The sequence below is a fragment of the Erinaceus europaeus genome, chromosome 2 (assembly GCF_950295315.1).
Source record: "Erinaceus europaeus chromosome 2, mEriEur2.1, whole genome shotgun sequence".
NCBI classification, from domain to species: domain Eukaryota; kingdom Metazoa; phylum Chordata; class Mammalia; order Eulipotyphla; family Erinaceidae; genus Erinaceus; species Erinaceus europaeus.
In genome coordinates this window covers 181,298,195-181,321,639 of record NC_080163.1, presented here as the reverse complement: position 1 = coordinate 181,321,639, position 23,445 = coordinate 181,298,195, and the positions used below count along the sequence as shown (strand labels likewise).

General features: G+C 45.6%; 2 protein-coding genes across 4 annotated transcripts in view; one reads left to right on the top strand and one right to left on the bottom strand.

The window, feature by feature from the left end:
- Window positions 1-7,388: 7,388 nt before the first annotated feature.
- On the bottom strand, window positions 7,389-16,344 carry RGS9BP (regulator of G protein signaling 9 binding protein). The gene is made up of 2 exons (XM_007539463.3): window positions 14,538-16,344; window positions 7,389-7,604 (listed from the first exon to the last, which is right to left on the bottom strand). The coding sequence occupies exon 1, from the start codon at window positions 15,507-15,509 to the stop codon at window positions 14,796-14,798; it is 714 nt and encodes a 237-aa protein (XP_007539525.1). The 5' UTR covers window positions 15,510-16,344; the 3' UTR covers window positions 7,389-7,604; window positions 14,538-14,795.
- A 260-nt stretch (window positions 16,345-16,604) lies between these two features.
- The window catches only part of ANKRD27 (ankyrin repeat domain 27), a 64,795-nt gene continuing 57,954 nt past the window's right edge, over window positions 16,605-23,445 (top strand). For 2 of the 3 annotated variants that reach the window (XM_060185665.1, XM_060185664.1), the window contains exons 1-2: window positions 16,613-16,713; window positions 17,821-17,914. In XM_060185665.1, the coding sequence (XP_060041648.1) occupies window positions 17,849-17,914 (66 nt within the window). In that variant the 5' untranslated portion in view covers window positions 16,613-16,713; window positions 17,821-17,848. Of the gene's footprint in view, window positions 16,714-17,820; window positions 17,915-23,445 lie in introns of all 3 variants that reach the window. The other variant, XM_007539462.3, reaches the window with a different exon arrangement.

Here is a 23,445-nt window from a genome sequence, read left to right as displayed (position 1 = left end):
TGCAGGTGTCTCTCTCCCCCTCTCTGTCTTCCCCTCCTCTCTCCATTTCTCTCTGTCCTATCCAACAACGAATAACATCAACAATGACAATAATAATAACCACAACGAGGCTACAACAACAAGGGCAACAAAAAGGGGGAAAAATGGCCTCCAGGAGTGGTGGATTCATGGTGCAGGCAATGAGTCTAGCAATAACCCTGGAGGGGAAAAAAAAAAAAATTGAGAAGGGAGGGGAAGATAGAAAAAGAGATACCTGTAGCTCTGTTTCACCACTCCTGAAACTTTCCCCCCTGCAGGGTTGGGACCAAGGGGCTTGAACCTGGGTCCTTTCACACTGTAATGTGTGTGCTTAACCAACAATGACATCAATAACAACAATCATAATTATAACAATAAAACAAGGGCAACAAAGGGTAAAAAATTATTTAAAAAGAGAGAGAGAAAGAGGACCGGAGAATCACTCTGGCTCATGCAATGCTGGAGATTGAACTCAGGACCTCATGTTTGCAAGTCCAAGACTTTATCCACTGTTCCACCACCCAGTATGACAATCTTTTGTTTTTTAAAAATTATATTTTTTTGATAGGACAAAAAGAAATTGAGAGGAAGGGGGGAGATAGGGAGAGAGAAATGCACAGTGGTCTGGGAGATGGCGTAGTGGATAAAGCATTGGACTCTCAAGCATGGAGTCCCCGGCAGCACATGTACAAGAGTGATGTCTGATTCTTCCTCTCTTATCTTTCTCATGAATAAATAAAAAAATATTAAAAAGAAAGAAATTTACAAGGATGGGGAGTGTCATGAGTTGTGAAGCAGTCCTACATCTCTGTCTTCCCTTCCCCTCCCAATTTCTCTCTGTCTTATCAAATAAAAAAGAAAGCAAAAGAGGAAAGGAAGGAAAGGCATATGTGGGAGGTGGTGGGCTGGGAGAATGTCTACTAGAAGCAGTGAATTCTTCCTGAGGGTACCAAGTCCCAGTGATAACCTGGTGGCACTAAAACAACAGCAACAACAAAACCAGAAAAATAGGGGCCCCAGAGATGGTGCACCTGGTTAAGCATACATAGTACTGTGTACAAGGACCCAGGTTTGAACCTGCACTCCTCACCTACAGGGGGAATGCTTTACAAGCAGTAAAGCAGGTCTGCAGTTCTCTTATCTTTCTCCCTCTTTATCTCCCTCTCCTCTCTTAATTTCTCTGTCCTATCAAATAAAAAGAAAAAAAAAAAAAAGGAGAGAGGAAAAATGACCTCCAGCAATAACCCTGGAGGTAAAAAAGAAAAAGAAAAATGCGTGAAAACACCATGAAAAGTCTAAAAGAGTCAGGTGGTAGTAGACCCAGTCAGGAGCACATATTATCATGCATGATTAACCAGGTTCAAGCCCCCAACCCCAACCTACAAATTGTAATGAAGTTTCCCTAGCAGTGAAGAAGGATAGAAGGGTTACAAGTTCCAGTCTCCCACCCCCATTCTGCCTTTCTATTTCTCTGTTCCTTTTTTTTTTTTTTTTTTTTTTTTAATGGCTTGTAGGAACAGAAGACAGTACAATCGTGGTGCAGGCACAAAGCCTAGCAATACTTCTGGTAGCCAAAATATACGGATTGGGGACATAGTTCAGTATTGGCATGCCTGCCTCAACACATGTGGGGCCCTGGGTTTGGTCCCCAGCACCACATAAGACAAAAGGCACAAAGACAGTGTGTCTCCTCTGTAAATGGTAGAAAAACTTAACCCACTTTCTCACATAAAATAAAAATAAAGACGTGGATAAGAAAAACTCTCCAGGAGCCAGGTGGTAGCGCAGCGGGTTAAGTGCAGATGGCACAAAGGGCAAGGGCCGGTGTAGGGATCCTGGTTCAAGCCCCCGGCTCCCTACCTGCATGGGAGTCATTTCACGAGTGGCAAGGCAGGTCTGCAGGTGTCTTTCTCTTCCCCTCTGCTCTCGATTTCTCTCTGCCCTATCCAACAGCAATAACAACAATAATAATAACGACGATAAGCAACAAGGGCAACAAAAGGGGAAAAAATAATCTCCAGGAGCAGTGTAGTCCTAGTGCAGGCACTGAGCCCCAATAATAACCCTGGAGAAAAAAAAATAAAAAGAACTCTCCAGACAGGATGGGGCGGTAGCACAGAGGGTTAAGTGCACATGGCGAGAAGTGCAAGGACCAGCATAAGGGTCCTGGTTCTAGCCCTCAGCTCCCCACCTGTGGAAAACTATTATACAGGCCAATGGCCCACAAAAAAGGGCAGGAACAGCTATTCTCATATCTAACACGATAGACTTTAAAATAGATAAGATTAAAAAAAGATGGGAGTCGGGCTGTAGCGCAGCGGGTTAAGCGCAGGTGGCGCAAAGCACAAGGACCGGCATAAGGATCCCGGTTCGAACCCCGGCTCCCCACCTGCAGGGGAGTCGCTTCTCAGGCGGTGAAGCAGGTCTGCAGGTGTCTATCTTTCTCTCCCCCTCTCTGTCTTCCCTTCCTCTCTCCATTTTTCTCTGTCCTATCCAACAACGACGACAACAACAATAATAACTACACAATAAAACAACAAGGGCAACAAAAGGGAATAAATAAATAAAATAAAATATTAAAAAAAAAAAGATTAAAAAAAGAGAGGGATGGACACTACTTAATGTTCAGAGCATCAGTCAATCAAGAGGACTTAAAAATTATTAACATCTATGCACCCAATGAGAAGCCATCTAAATACATCAAACATCTACTGAAAGAGCTACAGCAACATATTAACAGCAACACAGTCATAGTAGGGAACTTCAACACTCCACTCTCTCAACTCGACAAATCATTCAGGCAGAAAATCAATAAAGACATAAGGGAGCTAAATGAAGAGATAGACAAACTACAACTATTGGACATTTTCAGAGTCATTCATCCCAAGAAACTGGGATACATATTCTACTCAAGTCCACATGGGTCATTCTCAAGGATATGTTAGGCCACAAAGACAGCATCAGCCAATTCAAGAGCATTGAAATCATCCCAAGCATCTTCTCAGACCACAGTGGAATTAAACTAATGCTTAACAATCAACAAAAGGTTAGTAATAGCCCCAAAATGTGGAATCTCAACAGTGCACTCCTTAACAACTACTGGGTCAAAGAGGAAATAAAGGAAGAAATCAAAATGTTTCAAGAGTTCAATGAAAATGAAGACACAAAATATTTGGGACACAGCTAAGGCAGTACTGTGAGGGATATTCATAGCCATACAAGCACACAATAGGAAACAAGAAAAAACACAAATAAACAGCCTGATTCCACATCTTAAACACCTAGAAGAAGAACAAAAGAACCCTAAAGCAAACAGAAGGACAGAAATCACTAAAGTTAGGGCAGAAATCAATAACATTGAATATAAGAAAACCATACAAAAGATCAATGAAAATAAATGTTGGTTCAAGCCCCCAACTCCGCACCCACAGGGGGGTCGCTTCACAAGCGGTGAAGCAGGTCTGCAGGTGTCTTTCTCCCCCTCTCTGTCTTCCCCTCCTTTCCCCGTTTCTCTCTGTCCTATCCAACAACAACAATAACTACAATAATAATAATAATAAAACAAGGGCAACAATAGGCAGTAAATAAAGATGTTTAAAAATAACAGCACTGGTAGCCACATTTACTGGACCCTGTGCCTGGAAAAAGTCTCTACTCAACATATAACAAATTCTTGTTTTAAGACTACAGACATTTATTATCTCACTGCTTATGTGAAATTGAAGCTATGTCACATTACTACTATTATTGGGGAAGTGTTCTTGGTTTCCACTGGAGGTCCAGCTGCAGGTAAGATGTCAAAGAATTGAATGAGGCCCTCTGGGCAGTGTTGGTATGCAAGCAATCTATTAAGCAAATAGTGAAGTAAAGCACTCAGTTTATAAAGTGCTTTATTATCCCTTGGAACAGTTACCACTTTAGCATATAATATGTGCACTTAATCAGTTGTGTCACTGCCTGGCCTATTATTATTATTATTGCTTAGGCTCTATGCCAGCATTATAAATCCATGGCTCCCGGCATGGATTTTTTTCTTTATTAGATTTTATTTGATAGGACATGTTGGGTAGTATGCCAGCTCCCCCTGGCTTCTGCTTAACCATATGCCTATATAGGGATTGATCTGATCCCATTCAAAGCTTTGGTCTATTTACATAAATCACTTTTACATTTACATAAAGCACCACACTCCCTCCAGGGCATTGGTGGTTTAGTGGTAGAATTCTCACCTGCTCCACCCCCTCTCCTTGTCACACCCTGATCCTCTCCTTGTCACACCCTGATCTTCCACCAGTCACTTTTCGCTCCATCCTCTCTATGTCACATCCTGTTTCCACACTACTTGGAGAGTATAAAAACAGCTGCTCTTCTGATTAAAGACACTTGGAAATTGCTTTCCGGCTCCGACAGTTCCAGAGTGTATCTCCTGTGAAGTTAGTGCGGCACGAGTTCCTGATCCCTCTCCCACGCAGCAGCCTAGATCGGCTCCAGTTGAGTTCTCTCCAACCCAGAGAGCACTAGCTCGGGAAGAAGCACCCTCAGGCTATCCTGGCAGGACAGAGAGAAAAGAATGAGAGAGATGGGAAGGCGTGATGCACTTGATTGAGCACACATGTTAACATTGAGGAGGACATGGGTTCAAGCCCCGTCCCCTCTTACAGGAAGGAAACTTCACAAGCAGTGAAGCAGTGTTCTCTTTTTCTCCCCCTATCTCTCTTCCCCCTTTCAATATCTTTCTCCCCTACCAAGTAAAATAAGTAAATAATATTTGTTGTTGTTGTTATTGATGTTGTTGTTAGATAGGACAGAGAGAAATGGAGAGAGGAGGGGAAAACAGAGAGGGGAGAGAAAAGAGAGACACCTGCAGACCTGCTTCACCACTTGTGAAGGGACTCCCCTGCAGATGGGGAGCGGGGCTTGAACCAGGATCCTTATGCCGGTCCTTGTGCCTTGCACCACCTGCGCTTAACCCACTGTGCTACTGCCCAACTCATATATATATATATATATATATATATATATATATATATGTGTGTGTGTGTGTGTGTGTGTGTGTGTGTGTGTGTGTGTATATATATATAATTTATTCATTTTCCATTTTTGTTGCCCTTGTTGTTTTCATTGTTGTACTTATTATTGTTGTTGTTATTGATGTCTTCATTGTTGGATAGAACAGAGAGAAATGGAGAAAGGAGGAGGAGCTGGTGAGGTAACTCCACTGCAGGTGGGGAGCCGGGAACTCAAACCAGGATCCTTCTGCCGGTCCTTGCACTTTGAGCCATGTGCGCTTAATCATTGTGCTATCGCCAGACTCCCAAATAACATTTTTTAAAAAGAGAGAAAGAGACCTGCAGCACTTCTTCATTGATTTTTTAAAAATATTTATTTATTTATTCCCTTTTGTTGCCCTTGTTTTATTGTTGTAGTCTTTGTTGGAAAGGACAGAGAGAAATGGAGAGAGGAGGGAATACAGAGAAGGGGAGAGAAAGACAGACACCTGCAGACCTGCTTCACCGTTTGTAGAGCGACTCCCCTGCAGGTGGGGAGATGGGGCTCGAACTAGGATCCTTATGCCAGTCCTTGAGCTTTGCGCCACCTGCCTTAACCTGCTGTGCTACCACCTGACTCCCTGTTCATTGCTCTTGATGCATCCCCCTTGCAGGTGGGGAGCAGAGGCTCGAACCTAGTTCCTTGTGCATGGTAATGTGTGTGCTCAACCAGGTGCACCACCACACCACCCTGTCTCGATTGTTTTTATAATTATTCAGAGTTAAAGTCTGATTCACGCAACTGGCAGTTCAGTACCCTGTACTATTGTAAATACAGTGAAATTGAGGTCAGAGAGACCAAGAAACTTCTTGAGTGAGATCTTTTTTTTTTTTTTTTACTTTTTAATATTTACTTATTCACTTTTGTTGCTCTTGTTTTATTTTATTTTATTTTTCTCCAGGGTTATTGCTGGGGCTCAGTTCCTGCACTATGAATCCACTACTCCTGGAGGTCATTTTCCCCCCTTTTGCTGTCCTTTTTGTTGTAGCCTTGTTGTGGTTATTATTGATGTCATTCATTGTTGGCTAGGACAGAGAGAAATGGAGAGAGGAGGGAAGAGGAGAGAAAGATAGACACCTGCAGACCTGCTTCACCGCCTGTGAAGGGACTCCTCTGCAGGTGGGGAGCCGGGGGCTTGAACCTGGATTCTTACTCTGGTTTTGCACTTTGCGCAGCGTGCGCTTAACCCACTGCGCTACCGCTCGACCCCTGCTCTTGTTTTATTGTTATTGATGCCGTTGTTGTTAGATAGGACAGAGAGAAATGGAGAGAGGAGGGGAAGACAGAGAGGGGGAGAGAAAAACTAGACACCTGCAAACCTGCTTCACCGCCTGTGAAGCGACTCTCCTGTAGGTGGGGAATCCAGGTGTATTCGTTTGCTGGTCCTTGCACTTGGCACCAAGTGCGCTTAAGCTGCTGCGCTATAGCCCGACTCCCCTTCAGTGAGATCTTATCTGAACTCAGGTGTATTTTTATTATTACTTTTTACCTTTAGTCTATTTCCTCAGCCTTAGTTACTATTGCTTAGTTCAGTGCTTATGATACTTTTTTTGTTGTTTTCTTTAAAATGTATTTATCGGGCAGGGTAGATAGCATAATAGTTATGCAGCGACCCTCATGTCTCTAAGCCCCACGTTCAGTCCACTGCAGCACCATAAACCAGAGCTGATCTGTGTTCTGGTAAAAAAAAATAATAATAATAATAAAATAAAAATATATATTAAAACAGAATCTTTAAAATAGTATTTATTTGAGCTGGAGTGACAGCCTAACGATTATGCAAATTACTTTCATACCTTATGCTCTGAGTATCTAGGTTCAAACTCCAGCATAACCATAAGCCAGAGCTGAGCAGTGCACTGGTTAAAATAAATTATATAGACGCAAAGCTGAAGGATCCACATAAGGATCCCGGTTTGCAAACCGGGATCCTTATGCGGATCCTTGAGCTTTGCACCCTGTGTGTAACCCACTGTGCTACCTCCCTACTCCCGTTAAATTTTCTTTCTATATAATTTTTGTTTATAAAAAGGAAACACTGACAAGACCATAGGATAAGAGGGCTACAACTCCATACAATTCCCGCCACCAGAATTCTGAATCCCATCCCTCTCCCCTGATAACCTTCCTCTTCTTTATCCCTCTGGGAGTGTTAATTTTATTTTTTACCAGAGCACTGCTCAGCCCTGGCTAATGATGATTCAGGGGCTTGAACCTGGGACTCTAGAGCCTCAGGCATGAGAGTCTGTTTGCATAACCATTGTGGTATCTACCCTCCATCCTAGGGCTAAATTTTTTAATGAACAGCATTTTCCAGAAGATAAGAGCATTCAAAATTTTATTGAAAAATATAACATTAGATTAGGGCATTGAAAAAATAACATTCAAAATCCCATCTCATTAACAAATATTTTCATTTCTGTATAGTTCATTCTCTGTATGCCTGACACATACATATAAGCAGGCAACATTCAATCTCGCATTCTGGCAAAAGCTTCTTAAAAGGACTCTTCAAAATCAGTTTCCCCACAGGAACTCTAAACATAAAATAGAAAAGAACAAGGATGTTTAAGATCTCATAGCACTGCAATAAAAATATCCAGAAATCATCTGCAATGAGATGAAAACAAGTCAATGAGAGAGGAATAGTTTTTCCAAAAATCCATCTTGTCTTCATAGACACAAGGTGGTCACATGGGATCAATTTCTGAATCTTTGATCAGTTCCTAAGAGCCAAATAAACAGTATTTGATATAGATTTGATTTGTGTAGACTACCATCAGAATTTTCATACAGAGATCTGACATTCTTCCCAGATTCCATTCTGTATTATAACTGTATTATAGCGGAGCGCTTGGAAATTTCTTTTTATTATTATTATTTTATTTATTTATTTATTTTATTGTTGTAGTTATTGTTGTTGTTGTTGGATAGGACAGAGAGAAATGGTGAGAGGAGGGGGAGAGATAGACACCTGCAGACCTGCTTCACGGCTTGTGAAGCGACTCCCCTGCAGGTGGGGAGCTGGGGGCTCAAACCGGGATCCTTATGCAGGTCCTTGTGCTTTGCGCCACGTGCGCTTAATCCACTGCGCTACCACCCGGCTCCCTCTTTTTACTTTTTAAGATTTTTTTTCTCTTTTGAATCTTTCATTTATTTATTTATTATTGGATAGAGACAGAAATTGAGAGGGGAGGAGGAGGTAGAGAGGGAAGAGACAGAGAGACATCTGCAGCCCTGCTTCACCACTTGCGAAGATTTCCCCCTGCAGCTGGGGATCCAGGTCCTTGCACACTGTAATATGTGCACTTAACCAAATGTGCTACCACCTGGAACCCTAATCCTGTAGTATTTTTAAACATCTGTTTATGTAATGGAATCTGTCGTGGTAAATGTGTTGATCAGGACAATCACTTCATTTCAAATGTATAGAAAATTTTGATTATTCTGGAAAACTCGCAACTACTGATATCTGAATCGTTTGAAGGTATCTTTTCTTACTAAGTTATTAATGTTGCATAATCATTCAAAGGGTAAACACAATGCCTTTAGTTCTTCTTTGGTGATGTCACATACAAAACACTCCATGCTAGCATAGGGAAGGAAATTAAAGTTTATTACTAATGAAACAGGGTTCTTCCAGCTTCTATGACAAATGCCAGGACTTCAGATCTGTTGTTTCCCAGAATCCCTTTAGGTGGCCTGATTGCCCAGTAATATAAATTAGATAATAAATACTAGATTTTCTTGAACTCAATCTTTGTAAATTAGACTTCTAATCTAATTGAAATACTAGTTAAAAAAAAAAAGTAGTATTTACCTATATTTGCCTTTTTTTTCTTCTTCATTCACTACTTTTATTACTGAGTAAAATCTCAGTAAGCTTAGTTAATTCTGACTTTAAAAACCAGTATGGAATTTTCCCAACAAAAATTATTATTATTATTATTATTTTTTACTTTTTAAACCACAGAACTACTCAGCTCTTGCTTATGCTGGTGCTGGGATTGAACCTGGGACTATAGAGCCCCAGGCATGAGTGTCTTTGATTTAACCATTATCTATCTATTCAGACCAACAGATAGATTTTAGGAAATGGCTACCAGAGCTGGGGGTAGCTCATCTGATAGAGTACACACTTTGCCATGCTTAAGGACATGGGTTTGAGTCCCCACCACTACATGGGAGTATCATGCACAAGAGGATGCTTCATAAGAAGGAGGGCAGTGGTGTTTCCCTTCTCTTTTGTATGTGTCTCTCTTTCCCACTCTGAAATTGAAAGGAAAAAAAATCTGCAGGGAATGGTGGAATTTTCCAGTCTCAAAGACTGGGAGAAGACCCAGTAATAAATAAACAAGTAAGCAAACAAACACATGAATAAACAAGAAGAAAGAAGATAACTACGGAAACTGCAAGATTCCATTGCAATATGCACCCAAACCAAAAATAACAACCCCTCCCCAACAGAAACAAACAAAATAATCCTTCCTTTGATAACTGCATTTTGTTAAAATGTTTTAAGCTTTGGAAGAGACCTTTGAGGGAGTCAGTTAAGAACTCCCCCATTTCACAGAAGAGGGAAGTGAGGCACAGGGAGGTCAAAGACTTTTCTGAGGTACTTGGAGAGTGAGGCAGAGCCCTGCCCATAACAGCTGCCCAGGCTTTGTGGAAGGAGGCACCCCTTCCTAAGGAATGGAGTGGAAAGTCCTATAGCACTTTCTTGGGCTGCCACACAGGCTCACACACTTAAACAGGAATCATTCATTACAGAACAGGGAGCTATTACTGAAAAGCAATCCAGTAGCTAAAAATAGATCAACATGTACATTGAAAAGGAAAATGCAGCATGATGAGGGGCCTCATGTAATCTAGAACTTGCTGCAACCCAAATTACTTTTTAATCATTAGACATCACATGCCTCTCATGTAGCTTACTGTAAACTGTAGGAGGATCATGAAGTTAATGTCCTAATCTTATATGCAGGAAAATATTTTCTCTGATAGCACTATAAGAGCTTAAGTTCCTAGAACATATCAAAAAGAATTTGCCATTCTTCCGTCCTTCCCTTCTTTCTTTCTGTCTGTTTTTCTTCTTTTCCTACAAACATTATGGCTTTTGCTGTTTTGACTAACAGCACTAGTTTAGCGCTTACTCAGCTAAAAAACAAAGTTCTTGGGGGCCAGGCTGTAGCGCACTGGGTTAAGCATACATAGTATGAAGCCCAAGGACCCGCTTAAGGATCCTGGTTCGTGTCCCCACCTGCAGGGGGGCAGGGATTGCTTCACAAGCAGTGAAACAGATCTGCAGGTGTCTATCTTTCTCTCCTCTTTATCTCCTCCTCTTTCAATTTCTCTTTGTCCTGTCCCTGCCCCCCAAAAAAAAATCTCAATCATCAAAAATACAAAGTGTAAAGTGATTTAAAATTTCCAGTTCTTGACTTCTTAGTGCCTGGGAAAGCAGTGCTGTTTTCCAAAAGAGAAGCTGGGACTATTTTCTCTTTATAGGTAAACAGTATTTAACGTCACAGTAGATTTATAAGAGCATCTAGTCTTGGAAGTAAAGACCTGCTCTTCAACTTGTACCTTTCATTTGGAAAAGTAGATGTTCTCTGCCATAGACTTCAATGCACTGATCTCATTATATGTACCTGATATCAAGCATTTTGCATTTTTAAATATTTGTTTACTTATTTTCCCTTTTGTTGCCCGTTTTTTATTGTTGTGGTAGTTATTATTATTGTTGTTGTTATTATTTGTGTCATAGATAGGACAGAGAGAAATGGAGAGAGGAGGGGAAGAGAGAGAGGAGGAGAGACAGACAGACACCTGCTGACCTGCTTCACCGCCTGTGAAGCGACCCCCTGCAGGTGGGGAGCCTGGACGCTTGAGCTGGTCCTTGCACTTCGTGCCACCTGCGCTTAACCCACTGCGCTACTGCCCAACTCCCCATTTTGCATTTTTATCTACCACTTAAATTACTCTTTAACATCACACCAAACATCTTATTATTTATTTTATTTTTTTGCATCCAGGGTTATCTCTGGGGCTCACTACAAATCCACTGCTCTTGGAGGTCATTTTTCCCATTTTGTTGCCTTTGTTGTTGTTGTTATTCCAAACATCTTTTTTAAAAAAAGATTTCATTTATTTATTAAGGAGAAAGATAGGAGGAGAGAGCGAAAGAACCAGATACCGCTCTGGTACATGTGCTGCTGGGGACTGAACTCGGGGACCTTAAGATGCTTGAGAGCCCAATGCTTTATCCACTGTGCCACCTCCTGGACTACCTAAACATCTTTTTAAATAGATTAAATTACTTTGGAGCCAGGGAGTTAAGTAGAGGTAGTACACTGGACTTTTCTTCTTGAGGCCCCAGATTCAATCCCACACCACCATATGCCAGAGCTGAGAAGTGCCCTGGTGTCTCTCTCTCTCTTTCTCCTTCTCCCTCTCTCATATCTCTCTCTCCTTCTCACAAAAATATATTAACCTTTTAAAATATAGTACTTTTACTTAAATAAATGTCTTTCTTATTAAGCATCTAAGTTGAATCATGCTTCTATGAAGAAGCAAGCTCTCAGTTTATATTGATATAATGCAACGAGAACAGAGATACAGATAACAGCCTATTGCTCAAGTTGAAAGTTACCTTAGCTATTTTGCTTATGTCATACAGTAAAAGTTCTATTTGACAAAACTATAATCCCAAATAATTCCAGCTATTCTTAATTCTTAAAATTTTCAAACTCAAAGAGTTGTTAACCGAAACAGGTGAACAAGTTACGGAACAGACATGCATTATAAGTAGGCGCCCCCCCCCCCAGTCATTTTATCACTGTAATTCATTGAGTAGAGGACCATTAAAATCTGGTATACAGGGGGTCGGGCGGTGGCGCAATGGGTTAAGCGCATGTGGCGCAAAGCGCAGGGACCGGCGTAAGGATGCCGGTTCGAGCCCCCGGCTCCCCACCTGCAGGGGAGTCGCTTCACAGGCGGTGAAGCAGGTCTGCAGGTGTCTATCTTTCTCTCCCCTTCTCTGTCTTCCCCTCCTCTCTCCATTTCTCTCTGTCCTATCCAACAACGAATTGCGTCAACAAGGGCAATAATAATAGCCACAACGAAGCTACAACAAGGGCAACAAAAGGGGGAAAAATGGCCTCCAGGAGCGGTGGATTGATGGTGCAGGCACCGAGCCCAGCAATAACCCTGGAGGAGGGAAAAAAAAAAATCTGGTATACACCTGACTGCATCAGTCCCCACAGATCTGCCAATTGCCACAAAAGAATTTGGTCTGGGGTCAGTGAGATAGCTCACTTGCTAGGGTTGCCTTTGCTATGTAGGCAACCTGTACTTGAACTCCTAGTGTACAACAAGGCACCAGGGGAAGCTTGAGTGCTGTGGTGTATCTTCCTCTCTCGCTGTCAGTCTCTGAAAAAGTGGGTTCTGAGCAGTGAAACTGCAAGCATGAGACCAGAGAGCTTGGGAGGTAGAGGGGAAGATAACTTGGTAAATTACTTTCAAGGGATTACACAATGTATGATGGGTTGTTTGTTTAATAGATCCTGCTGAATATTTTTTTCCATGAACCAAAATAAATTGATTAGAACAGAATCACAGTGTTGAAAACTGAAGCATATATTTAAGGAGTTGTTTTTAGGTATATCTTCCAACATTGCATCACGAAACGATGAGGTTTCCTCTTCCTTGAGAGAGATGCAACTTTGGAATGGTGACCAAGATTCATTTCATGTTGTGCAGGGAGAAGGAAGAAGGGAGTTACGACAATTCTGTTGTCTCTAAAGATGCCTTGGATACTCAGAGAACACTTCTACTATTTGCTACTGTCCTTTGGTCATTCACAGTGCCTTTGTGAAAAAAACAAACAACCCCTCCCCCAAGGAAAAAAAAAAACACCCTACAAATTTCCTTCTCTGGGTCTCCTTTCTCACAGCTAAGGTAAATATGAGAAGAAAAAAAAAAAGAATCCTCACCAGATTTTAGCCAAATCAGTCTCTAGGCTTCATTCCAAAGCATCTTTAGATAATTAAATGATTTTTTTTTTTTTTACTCTTCCCTAAATAATCCTTCTGGACCAAAAGTGGGAGGGAAGTGGTGGGTCTGCTCAGATTTCAGCCTGGGACCCAGTGTGTTTTCCACATTTCCTTATTTATTGACCAAAGGTAGCAGACGCCACTCAACTTGTCATCTGTAACTGTGGGTCAAATTCGTTTATGCTATGACTTGATACCTGCAGGATAATCTATTTTAAAAATAGATACATATGCGTATTTAGTAATCTAAGTACTTAGTAAAGACCACTTGGTTTGACTCATTGCTTTCGTTACCAAATGCCCTTTATAGAAAAAAAATAACAACACTTTTGATAGCACACAGTGCAGCTATGCGATTTTTCTTTCCAGTGATTTTTATTTTTAGAAAGCTTCTTAAATTCCAAAGTAAAGCTGTTACTTTCTGACTCAATCTCAGGCTAATTGGCTCAAAACCTCTGCGCACCACTGATACCACATTACCCTCTCAGAGGGCGGTGTCGGGGTCAGAGAGCTCTGCAGCTCCCTCCGAAGCCAGCTTTCATACTGGCCAACGAGCAAATTCCAAGAGACAGATAGGATTAAGGGCGCCAAAGAGGATTCCACAGCCCTCCCCCAGAGGAGGCTCAAAAAACTCTGGTCTAGTTTTAGAACAAAAATAAGCCCCTAGCGAAAAGAAAGTGTCTGTTTACACAGCCTGCATAACCCTTCCCGAAGTTTGTGGCCCCCGCTTCCCCCAGGCAGGAGAGAACCCTTTTCAATAGATTCCCCCAGGCAGGAGAGAACCCTTTTCAATAGATTCCCCCAGGCAGGAGAGAACCCTTTTCAATAGATTCCCCCAGGCAGGAGAGAACCCTTTTCAATAGATTCCCCCAGGCAGGAGAGAACCCTTTTCAATAGATTGTAGTGGATCCAAACTCCAGAGGGCAGGTCCAACAACCCTCGTCTAGTTCGCTAAATAGAGTCAGGCCCACTGCAGGGAGGCCACGACTCCAGGCCTCTTTTAGTTGCATTTTATGACTAGGAGATACGCTGCTATTCTGAAGAGCGATCGTGCGCCCCCGGAGAGAGCGTTTAGCACAAACTTCCATTTGCACATTTTCCTAAATCCAGCCCCCCAAGGATTAGGGTAATAACACAGCCGCTTACATCTTATGTCGATGTTTTCTTGTTCAGAAAACAAAACCATCACCTACCCACCCCGCCCGCACAGTTGAGCCCCCTCATCGCACATCATATCATCACCCACCCCCTCAACCCTTTTCAAAATGCCCCTAGCAGGGGCCTGAGGGGGGTGGGCACCAAGCTCCGGACTCCGTGTAAACACATCCCAGCAGCACACGCGGTAACCCATTAACTCGGAGGAAACTAGGGGTTACTGTCGACCGTTTTCTATTAATAGGGGCTAAAGCTCCTGCATACATTAGAGGTAATGCCTTGGCGGCCCGCGAAAAATTAACTCCTCTGGGGTCAGCCGGAGGAAACCTTGTTCCGCTCATGCAGATGTGTGCTTGAAAAGCGATTGTACACACATGCACACATGATGGTGGTGGAGTTTTAGAACCATCCCCCCTTTAAACGTGCCAGATCCCACTCCCATCCGGTCGTGGCGCCCCGTCCTGGCAGGAGCTGGACTCCTTCCCGGAGGGGTGTCTCGGGGCGGCCAGTCAAAGGGGCGATTCAGCTCAGCTTGGCCACGCACACGGCCAGGGCCACAGCGGACAGCAGCACGGCGCCGAAGACCGCGGCGGCCTTGGCCTTGCTCAGGTCGCAGGGCCCAGTGCGCTCTTGCACCGACCCGCAGCCCACCGAGGAGATGGCGGCGGCGCCCACGGACTGGAGCTCGGCACCCGGACCCTGCCGGGCCTGCACCGTCCAGCGGGGCACGTTGACCTTCATCTCCATATTGTGGATCATCTCGCTGACTTGCAGGATCTCTCGCTCCAGCTGCCCCAGGTCGAGCGCGTCGAAGTCGCTCTCCGCCTCGTGCCGCAGGCTCCGGGCGCTCAGGGCGCGCGCGGCCACCCGGGAGGCATCGCCCGCCACGCCGGTGCGCACCAGGGGCCGCCGCGGCCGGTGCAGCGGGAAGGCGGAGCCCAGCGCCAGTGCGCGCCGCATGTCGGCTTCCAGCAGGTCCAGGCAGCCAGAGAAGGTCACCCAGAGGCGCTCGAACTCCCGGCGCTCCTCGCCTTGCAGGTTCCGGTCGCGCAGGGCGGCCGTCAGTCGGGCGCAGGTGGCCACCGCTAGCTCCTGCGCCTTCTGGCGCGTCTTCTGCAGCTCCTCGCGCAGGTTCTGCGAGTCCGCCGAGCCGCCGACGGTCAGCACCAGGTGGTGGTAGCACGCGGTCACCTTGTTGAGCGCGTCCAGCATCGCCTTGCACTCCTCGCTAGCCATGGCGGTGCGCGCCGCGGCCGCCGGTGCCCCCTCTCACACGCGCGCCCTCACCGGAGCAGAAGGCGGCCGGGCGTCCCGTGCGCTCCTCATGGCCCGATGTTAGGTCGACACCGCTCGGGACCTGCGACGTGCGCCTCCCCAGAGCCGGTGCCAAGACAGAGGGGGCCCGTTAGCTGTCCTCCGTCCCCTCGTCCATTCTCCGCAGGCGAGCTCCGAATCACACGCCGAGTCTCTGCAACCCCCTCGCTTCCACGGTGGTACCCTGCGAAGACCGGGTCGCGGCCCCCACCCTCCTCCGGTGCCGTCGCCAGGGCTGGCGGGACGCCCAGCCGCGCGCTCCGCCTTAGAGGCAGCGGAGGGCGGCGGTGTAGGGCTCTTAGGATCCGCCCACCCCCGCCCGATCTCTCCGGGTGCTTCCATCTCCCGGACCCGGGGGGGGGGGGGGGCGGACAGGGAGGTCACGTGTAGGTCCCCATCTCCCCCTTCTGCATATAACCCATGACAGTTCTGGCGTTCTTGAACTCGAAACATCCAACTCTCCACTCTTTCCAGATGGAGAAACTGAAGCCCGGGCTTTAAAAAAAAAAAAAAGGTATGTGTGTGCTTGTGGCGGGGGGAGGGGTAGGCGGCTGCCTAGGTCACTAGGCGTCCACGAAAGTGAGGGTACTAGTACTCAGGGACCCTCACTCCCAGGCTTTGCCGACGATGAGTGCTGTGCCTTACAGGACTGGGCACGTCGGTCTTGCAAGGCAAGCTGTAAAGGGAGTTAGTTCAGCAGGGGGCCCGACGGCTCCGCGGTCCCCCAATGCAGCTCCGGCTCTCTGTTCCTGCTGAGAAGCCTGGACCCCACCCCTGGTGACAGATCTGCTCCGGGCCCCGCCCCCTCCCTTTCCGGGCACGCGCAGTCGACGTCCATGGGCTGATCAGGGGGAGGAGGAAACGCTGGCGCCGCTTGAGCCTCCCTGCCCTCGCCTACCCCAGGCTAGGCGGACCCAGTGATTGGTTTGCACACACGTCATTCTAGAGGAGGGCGGCTTCCCACTGGACGGTCCAAGTCGGCTCCGCCCAGCAGCGGAGTAAGGGGTGGGTGTTGCCGCAGAGCGGTAGCGTAGGGGCTGTGGGCGCTGTGGTCCGGGCGGAGGGACTGGGAGGTGTCGCCGCCGCTCGGGGGATCAGCGAGGAGTGGAACTATGTAGTCTTTGAAGTAGGTGTTCTCTCTCCTGCCTTGTCTTGCGTCTTCCTTCTTTCGGGACAGCAGTGACTCGGAGCCCGGAGACCGGGCGGGGTCCCGGAGCGGGCAGGGGGAGGGGCTCTTTCCTCTCGGGGACACGGCGCCCCGCGGAGCCCCCGCAGCCCTGGCTCCTCGCTGGGGTGCACGGCCGGGTTGGGCGCCCTCCGGGTCCCGTGCACTGCCGGACTCGTCCTGCTGACTCCACTCCTGTGTCCGGGTTGGGTGGGGGGGAGGAGGGTGAAGAATGTGCCCTTTGACCCCGGAGGCACCTGCGGGTGGGTAGGGGGAGCTCTGCAAGTCCTGGGTACCCGGAGCTCGGGCCTGGGTGCAGCGGGCATGGCTGTCGGTGGGGCGGGTGCTGCTGGGGCGGCAGACGGGGAGCTGCCTCGAGCTTAGTCCCCGGGCTGTTGTGGTCACCGGAGGAGGTGAAGGCGCGGGGGAGGGAGAGGGAGAACCTCGTGGGCGAAACTTCTCCTCCTGCCGGGGTGAAGATAAGTCCAGGAAAACTCTCCCGCACCTAGAGAGGAGCCGCACTCAGGGTCCGCTCATCTCAATTCTTTTCATTGTGAATGGACCACCCTGGGGTGCGTGAGCCAGACACACACACCCCCAGCGGGGTGCTGGGGACTTGGCAAGCCCGGTGGGCGGTGGTGGAAAATCTTCATTGAGTATTTAGGACATTTAGGGAATGCGAGGCCAGTTAGACTGGAAGGACTAATAGTTGGCACTGGAGTTAGGATTTTCCAGGTTTATAGTTTGATGGAGAGAGGCTGGTGTTTTGATTGAGCGATGCGCTTTTCTACCAGCCCCAGAGCGCAGCAGAGCTAGAGATACTAGTGGGTAGAGCTTCAGCTCACGGTCTGGTGTTGAGGCAGCCTTTAGGGCACAGAGTACTGAGCCCCAAGATTTATTCTCACTCAGTGGTCGGCCCTTTATTTATTTGTTGTTTTATTCTTACTACTTTTTAATTTTTTAATTTATAAAATGGAGATATTGACAAGACCATAGGATAAGAGGGGTACAGTTCCACACAATTCCCACCACCAGAACTCCATATCCCGCTCCCCCCCGCCACAATAGATTTCCTATTCTTTATCCTTCTGGGAATATGGAGACAGAACGTGGAAGGTCCGGCTTCTGTAATTGCTTCCCCGTTGAACATGGGCATTGGCAGGTCGGTCCATACTCCTTATTACTTTTTTAACCAGAGCACTGCTCAGCTCTGGTGCCAGGGACTGAACCTGGGACTTTGGAGCCTCAGTCGTGAAAGTCTTTTAGTATAACCATTATGCTGATTTCTGGGCTCTGGTCTACCCTTTTTTTTTTTTTAATAAACTTTTAAAGTATTCCCTTTTTTTGTTGCCCTTGTTTTTTTTATTGTAGTTATTGATGTCGTTGTTGGATAGGACAGAGAGGAGAAATGGAGAGAGGAGGGGAAGACAGAGAGAAGAGAAAGATAGACACCTGCAGACCTGCTTCACCGCCCATGAAGCAAACCTCCTGCAGGTGGGGAGCTGGGGGCTCAAACCGGAATCCTTCTGCCGGTTCTTGCGCTTTGCGCCACCTGCGCTTAACCCACTGCGCTACCACCGGACTCCCCTCTGATCTACCCTTTAATCAGTTGATGCTCTGTGTTTGTGGCTAGGGCTCAGACCTTAGCCTTTCTCTGTAGTGGAGGGTCTTACCCACCTACAGACTGAATGAAATGAAAGGCAGAGGACTTGGAACTAAATAACAGCAACCCCTGTCTAGTTTATTCAGCTTTGCTTGTCCAGAGTCTTGTGTGTCAGTTCATGTAATCTTGATGGGAGGCTAGTTGTTTTCAGGACAAAATGGATAGAAGGAGGGAGAACCCATCTCTTTGGGGAGCAGAGGAAATGATGCTGCAGAAGTGGGTCCTGTGGGGGAGTGGGAGCCACAAGCTGAGAAGTTGAGAGTTCATAGATACTTATTTAATACATGTAATAGTGTGAAGGGGAAGTCACTGAAGAATGCGGCACAGACCTCACTCTTGATCTTTGTTGTCATTTGTATAAGCAGGTTTGAGTGAGATCCAGCTGTCTATAGATGGTGGTCATGGTGAATTTACGATGGAAGTAGGATAACTATTTTTATTTAAAATTTTTTTATTTACTTATTCAAATATTACACATCAGAGAGGGCTTCACATCAGAGAGAAAAAGAGAGCGAAACCTGAGTACCACTGCAGTACACGCAGTGCCAGGGATCAAACTGAGAGCCTCAGGCAGGAAAGATCAAAGCTGTACCATTTAGTTGGGGTATTTCCTGAGTCACTTATGTATTTCTTTAACGAGCGAGAACCTGAGCATCGCTGTGGTATATGTGGTGCTCCTGGTGGAATAGTCAGTAGTGCTCTGAAGTTGGGTAGACTTACGTTCACAGTTGACGCTGTGGGTAAACTCCTTGCATCTTGACTTGTCTTCAGAAATTATCCTGCCTGGCAGCATTGCTCAGAGAGTGAGCAATAATGTCTGCACTAGGTCTAGGGTTAGAGGAGTCCTCCTCCTTCTCTCCTCATCCTCCCTTCTCCTTTGTGAAATGCTGACCTTACATTGGTGTCCAGTAAGTTCATTCTATAGCACCAGAGAATTGTAACTCTGTAATGACAGATCCTAGACCTAGAAAATATTCAGATTTAAAGACTCCAGTCTTGCTCTGTTCTTTTTCATTCTGAGCCACAGACACACACACAACAGAGAGGGAGAATTTCACCTGGTACCATGATGTAGTGCCTGGGTTCAAACCTGGGCCACACAGATGGCAAAGCATGCCACCCTATGTGGTCAACTCTCTCTTTTTTAAAATTTTTTCCCCTTTTGTTACCCTTGTTTATCGTTGTTGTTGGATAGGACAGAGAGAAATCGAGAGAGGAGGGGAAGACAGAGGGGGAGGGAAAGACACACCTACAGACCTGCTTCACTGCCTGTGAAGTGAACCTCCTGCAGGTGGGGAGCCTGGAGCTTGAACCAGGATCATGATGCCCAACCAGTCAGTGTGCTTTCTGCCATGTGCTCTTAACTGGCTGCACCACCGCCCTGCTCCTGTCAACTCTCTTTTTTATGAGGCTGATGTGCTGCTTACTGCACTAAGAAGGCCGCTCAACTCTCTCTCTCTTTTATTTTTTTTATATTTATTTATTTCCCCTTTTGTTGCCCTTGTTTTTCATTGTTGTAATTATTGCTGTTATTGATGGATGTTGTTGTTATTGGATAGGACAGAGAGAAATGGAGAGAGGAGGGGAAGACTGAGAGGGGGAGAAAAAGAAAGACACCTGCAGACTTGCTTCACTGTCTGTAAAGTGTCTACCCTGCAGATGGGGAGCCGGGGGCTAGAACCAGGATCCTTCCACCAGTCCTTGCACTTTGCACCACGTGCACGTAATCCTTGCTACCGCCCGACTCCCTCAACTCTCTTTTTAAAGATTTGTTAGGTAGAGAGAGAAAGAGGGTAGGAAGGAGGGAGGGAACATTACTCTGGCAACATGCGATGCCAGGGATCAAAGTCTCATGCTTGAGAATCCAGTGCTTTATCCAGTGCACCACTTCTCAGACTGCATGAACTCTCTCTCTCCAGTCCTAGAGTAGTTTTCTGAGAGGCAGTTGTGCGCCTTCACAATTACTTTTCTTCTTCCAAAGTCTTGTCTCCTTCCATCCCTCTCTTTTCTTTCTTTTTTTTTTTTTTTTTTTTTTTACCAGAGCACTGATCAGCTCTGGCATTTTGGTGGTGCAAAGAGAGTCTCTTTGCATAACCATTATGCAGTCTACCCCCACCCCTTCCATACCTTTCTATCTCTTGACTGTACACATTACAGCTGTCACTGTGTTTGGCCAGCTCTGAGCACACCCATAGCTTTGGGCATTTTGCCAGCACCAGGCTGCAGGACTATTACTTAGAACCAGTTCTTCAGCCTGCCTTGTCTACATGCAGTGGAATTCCAGTTCCTGTGATAAATGACCCCCTCTTTGGGAGCGCCAGAAAGCCCCGACACCTTCCTGTCATTCTGTTCAAGTGGATAGACAGCTTGCTGCCTGCCATCTATGTATTGCACAGCACAGCACAGCATGCAGGCTCAGGCTGGACGCTTTGAGGAAAACAGGACAGATCTCCACAGTCGACACAGCCCAGAAAGACACCAACAACTTTAATCCCATACATTACATCAGCAAATTGCTTCCATTTGATATTAAAACTAGACGAATAGAACATTGCTTGACTTTTCCTTCTGGATCATGAATTAAACTAGCTGGAGAATATTACTCATACATTGGAACGTAGTCCTGGTGAGGGGGTTCGGTCAGGGGCTGAACAGGCCCAGCAGTCAGAGTTGGGCAGAGAGTCCATTCTGGGTGGGGCAGGCTTTCCTTTTGCTAGATTCTGCTGAACCAGGCTGCACGCTTTCACCAGATGGCCCCTGGCCACCCAGACTCATCTGTGGCGGGAAGACAGTTGGAGACCACAAAACCACCACTTCATGAAATGTCCAGTAACTGGTTTGAGGCCTCGCCTGGCTCTCCTGGGCACAGAGTAACCTCAGATAACTCATGTTCAGGAATGTTTGCTTTCTCTGACCAGTTCAGGATTTTCTGTTAATTTTTGCCTTGTGGTCCAGATTGGGGGTGATGGTGGTGAATTTTTTGAATAACGATCTCATTTATGTATTTTTTTTTTACATAATTTATTTATTTACTCATGAGAAAGATGGGGAGAGAGAAAGAACCTGACATCACTCTGGTACATGTGCTGCTGGGGATTGTTAAGGTAATACGGGGGATTGAACCTGGGACTTTGGAGTCTCAGACGTGAGAGTCTGTTTGCATAACCATTATGCTATCTACCCTCTGCCCTTTTATGTATTTTTTAAGTTTTTTTTTTTTTTTAAGATTTTATTTATTCATGAGAAAGAAAGGAGGAGAGAGAGAGAAAGAACCAGACATCACTCTGGCACATGTGCTGCCGGGGATTGAACTCAGGACCTCATGCTTGAGAGTCTGATGCTTTATCCACTGCGCCACCTCCCGGACCACCCTTTTATGTATTTTTTTTTATTAGTGATTGAATATTGCTTTACAAAATTACATGTCAATGGGTATAATTTATATTTTTAAAATTCTTATTCATTCATTTATTTGATAGGATAGAGAGAAATTGAGAGAGAAGAAAGATAACTAGGGAGAGAGAAACAGAGAAACACCTGCAGAAACACCTTCACTCCTGAAGCTTTCTCCCTGCAAGTGGGAGTCAGGAGCTTGAACCTGGGTCCTTGTGCATTGTAACTTGTACAGTACTGTCCAGCCCCATCATTTATTTGTTTATTTATTTATTTTAAACGTATTTATTTATTCATGAAGATAGAAGAAGAAAGAACCAGACATTACTCTGGTACATGTGCTGCCGGGGATTGAAATCCGAACCTCATGCTTGAGAGTCCAATGCTTTATCCACTTTGCCACTTCCCAGACCACCATTTATTTATTGAGAGAGAGGAAACCAAAGTAAAACTCTGGCACATCCAGTGCTTGGGGCTTCAAACTTGGAACCTCCAGGGCCTCATTTACTGTGCCCCCTCCCTGGCTAGAGGGTGGTTTATTATTATTATTACTATTGTTATTATTAACTTTATTATATTTATAATAGAAAGACGTAAAAGCAAAGATAGAGAGACACCACAGCAAGGAAGCTTCTTGCAAGGTGGTGAGGAGCAGGCTTGCATCTGGGCCACACACATGGCAAGGCAGTGCACTATTCAAGAGAGCTATTTCCCTGGTCCCAAATGAAATTTTTAAAATTATTTATAGTGGGGAGTCAGGCTGTAGCACAGAAGGTTAAGTGCTGGTGGCACAAAGCTCAAGGACCAGCATAAGGATCCCGGTTCGAGCTCTCGGCTCCCCACCTGCAGGGGAGTCGCTTCACAGGTGGTGAAGCAGGTCTGCAGGTGTCTTTCTCTCCCCCTCTCTGTCTTCCCCTCCTCTCTCCATTTCTCTCTGTCCTATCCAGCAACAACAACTTCAATAACAATAATAATTCCAACAACAATAAAAAACAAGGGCAACAAAAGGAAATAAATATTTAAAAAATTGTTGTGATAGAGACAGGAGTTGAGAGAGACTAGGGAAATAGAGAAAGAGAAACACTGGGACTGGGCAGTGGTGCACCCAGTTAAGCACAGTACTAAGCTCAAGGATTTGAGTTCAGGCCCCCGGCTGGCTCCCCATCTGCAGGGGGGTTGCTTCACAAGTGGTGAAGCAGATAAAAAAGAAACACCTGAAGCACTGCTTCAATGCTCTTGAAGCTTCCCTATCTACAGGTGAAGGCTGGGAGTTTGAACTTGGGTCCTTGTGCATTGTAACGTGTGCTCAACCATGTGTACCATTATCTGACCCCAGAGAATGAATTTGTTTCAAAGTAGTTTATAATAGGATTTTTTTATCTTTCCAGTCAGTTTTTTTTTGCACATTACTTTAATAATAATAAAAAAACAACTGATTGTTGCTATTATACTTGTCAGCATGCCAGATTATTATTTTATTTATTTACCCTTTTGTTGCTCTTGTTTTTCATTGTTGTTGTAGTTATTATTGTTGTTATTGATGTCATCATTGTTAGATAGGACAGAGAGAAATAGAGAGAGAAGGAGAAGACAAAGGGGGGAGAGAAAGACACCTGCAGACCTGCTTCACCGCTTAT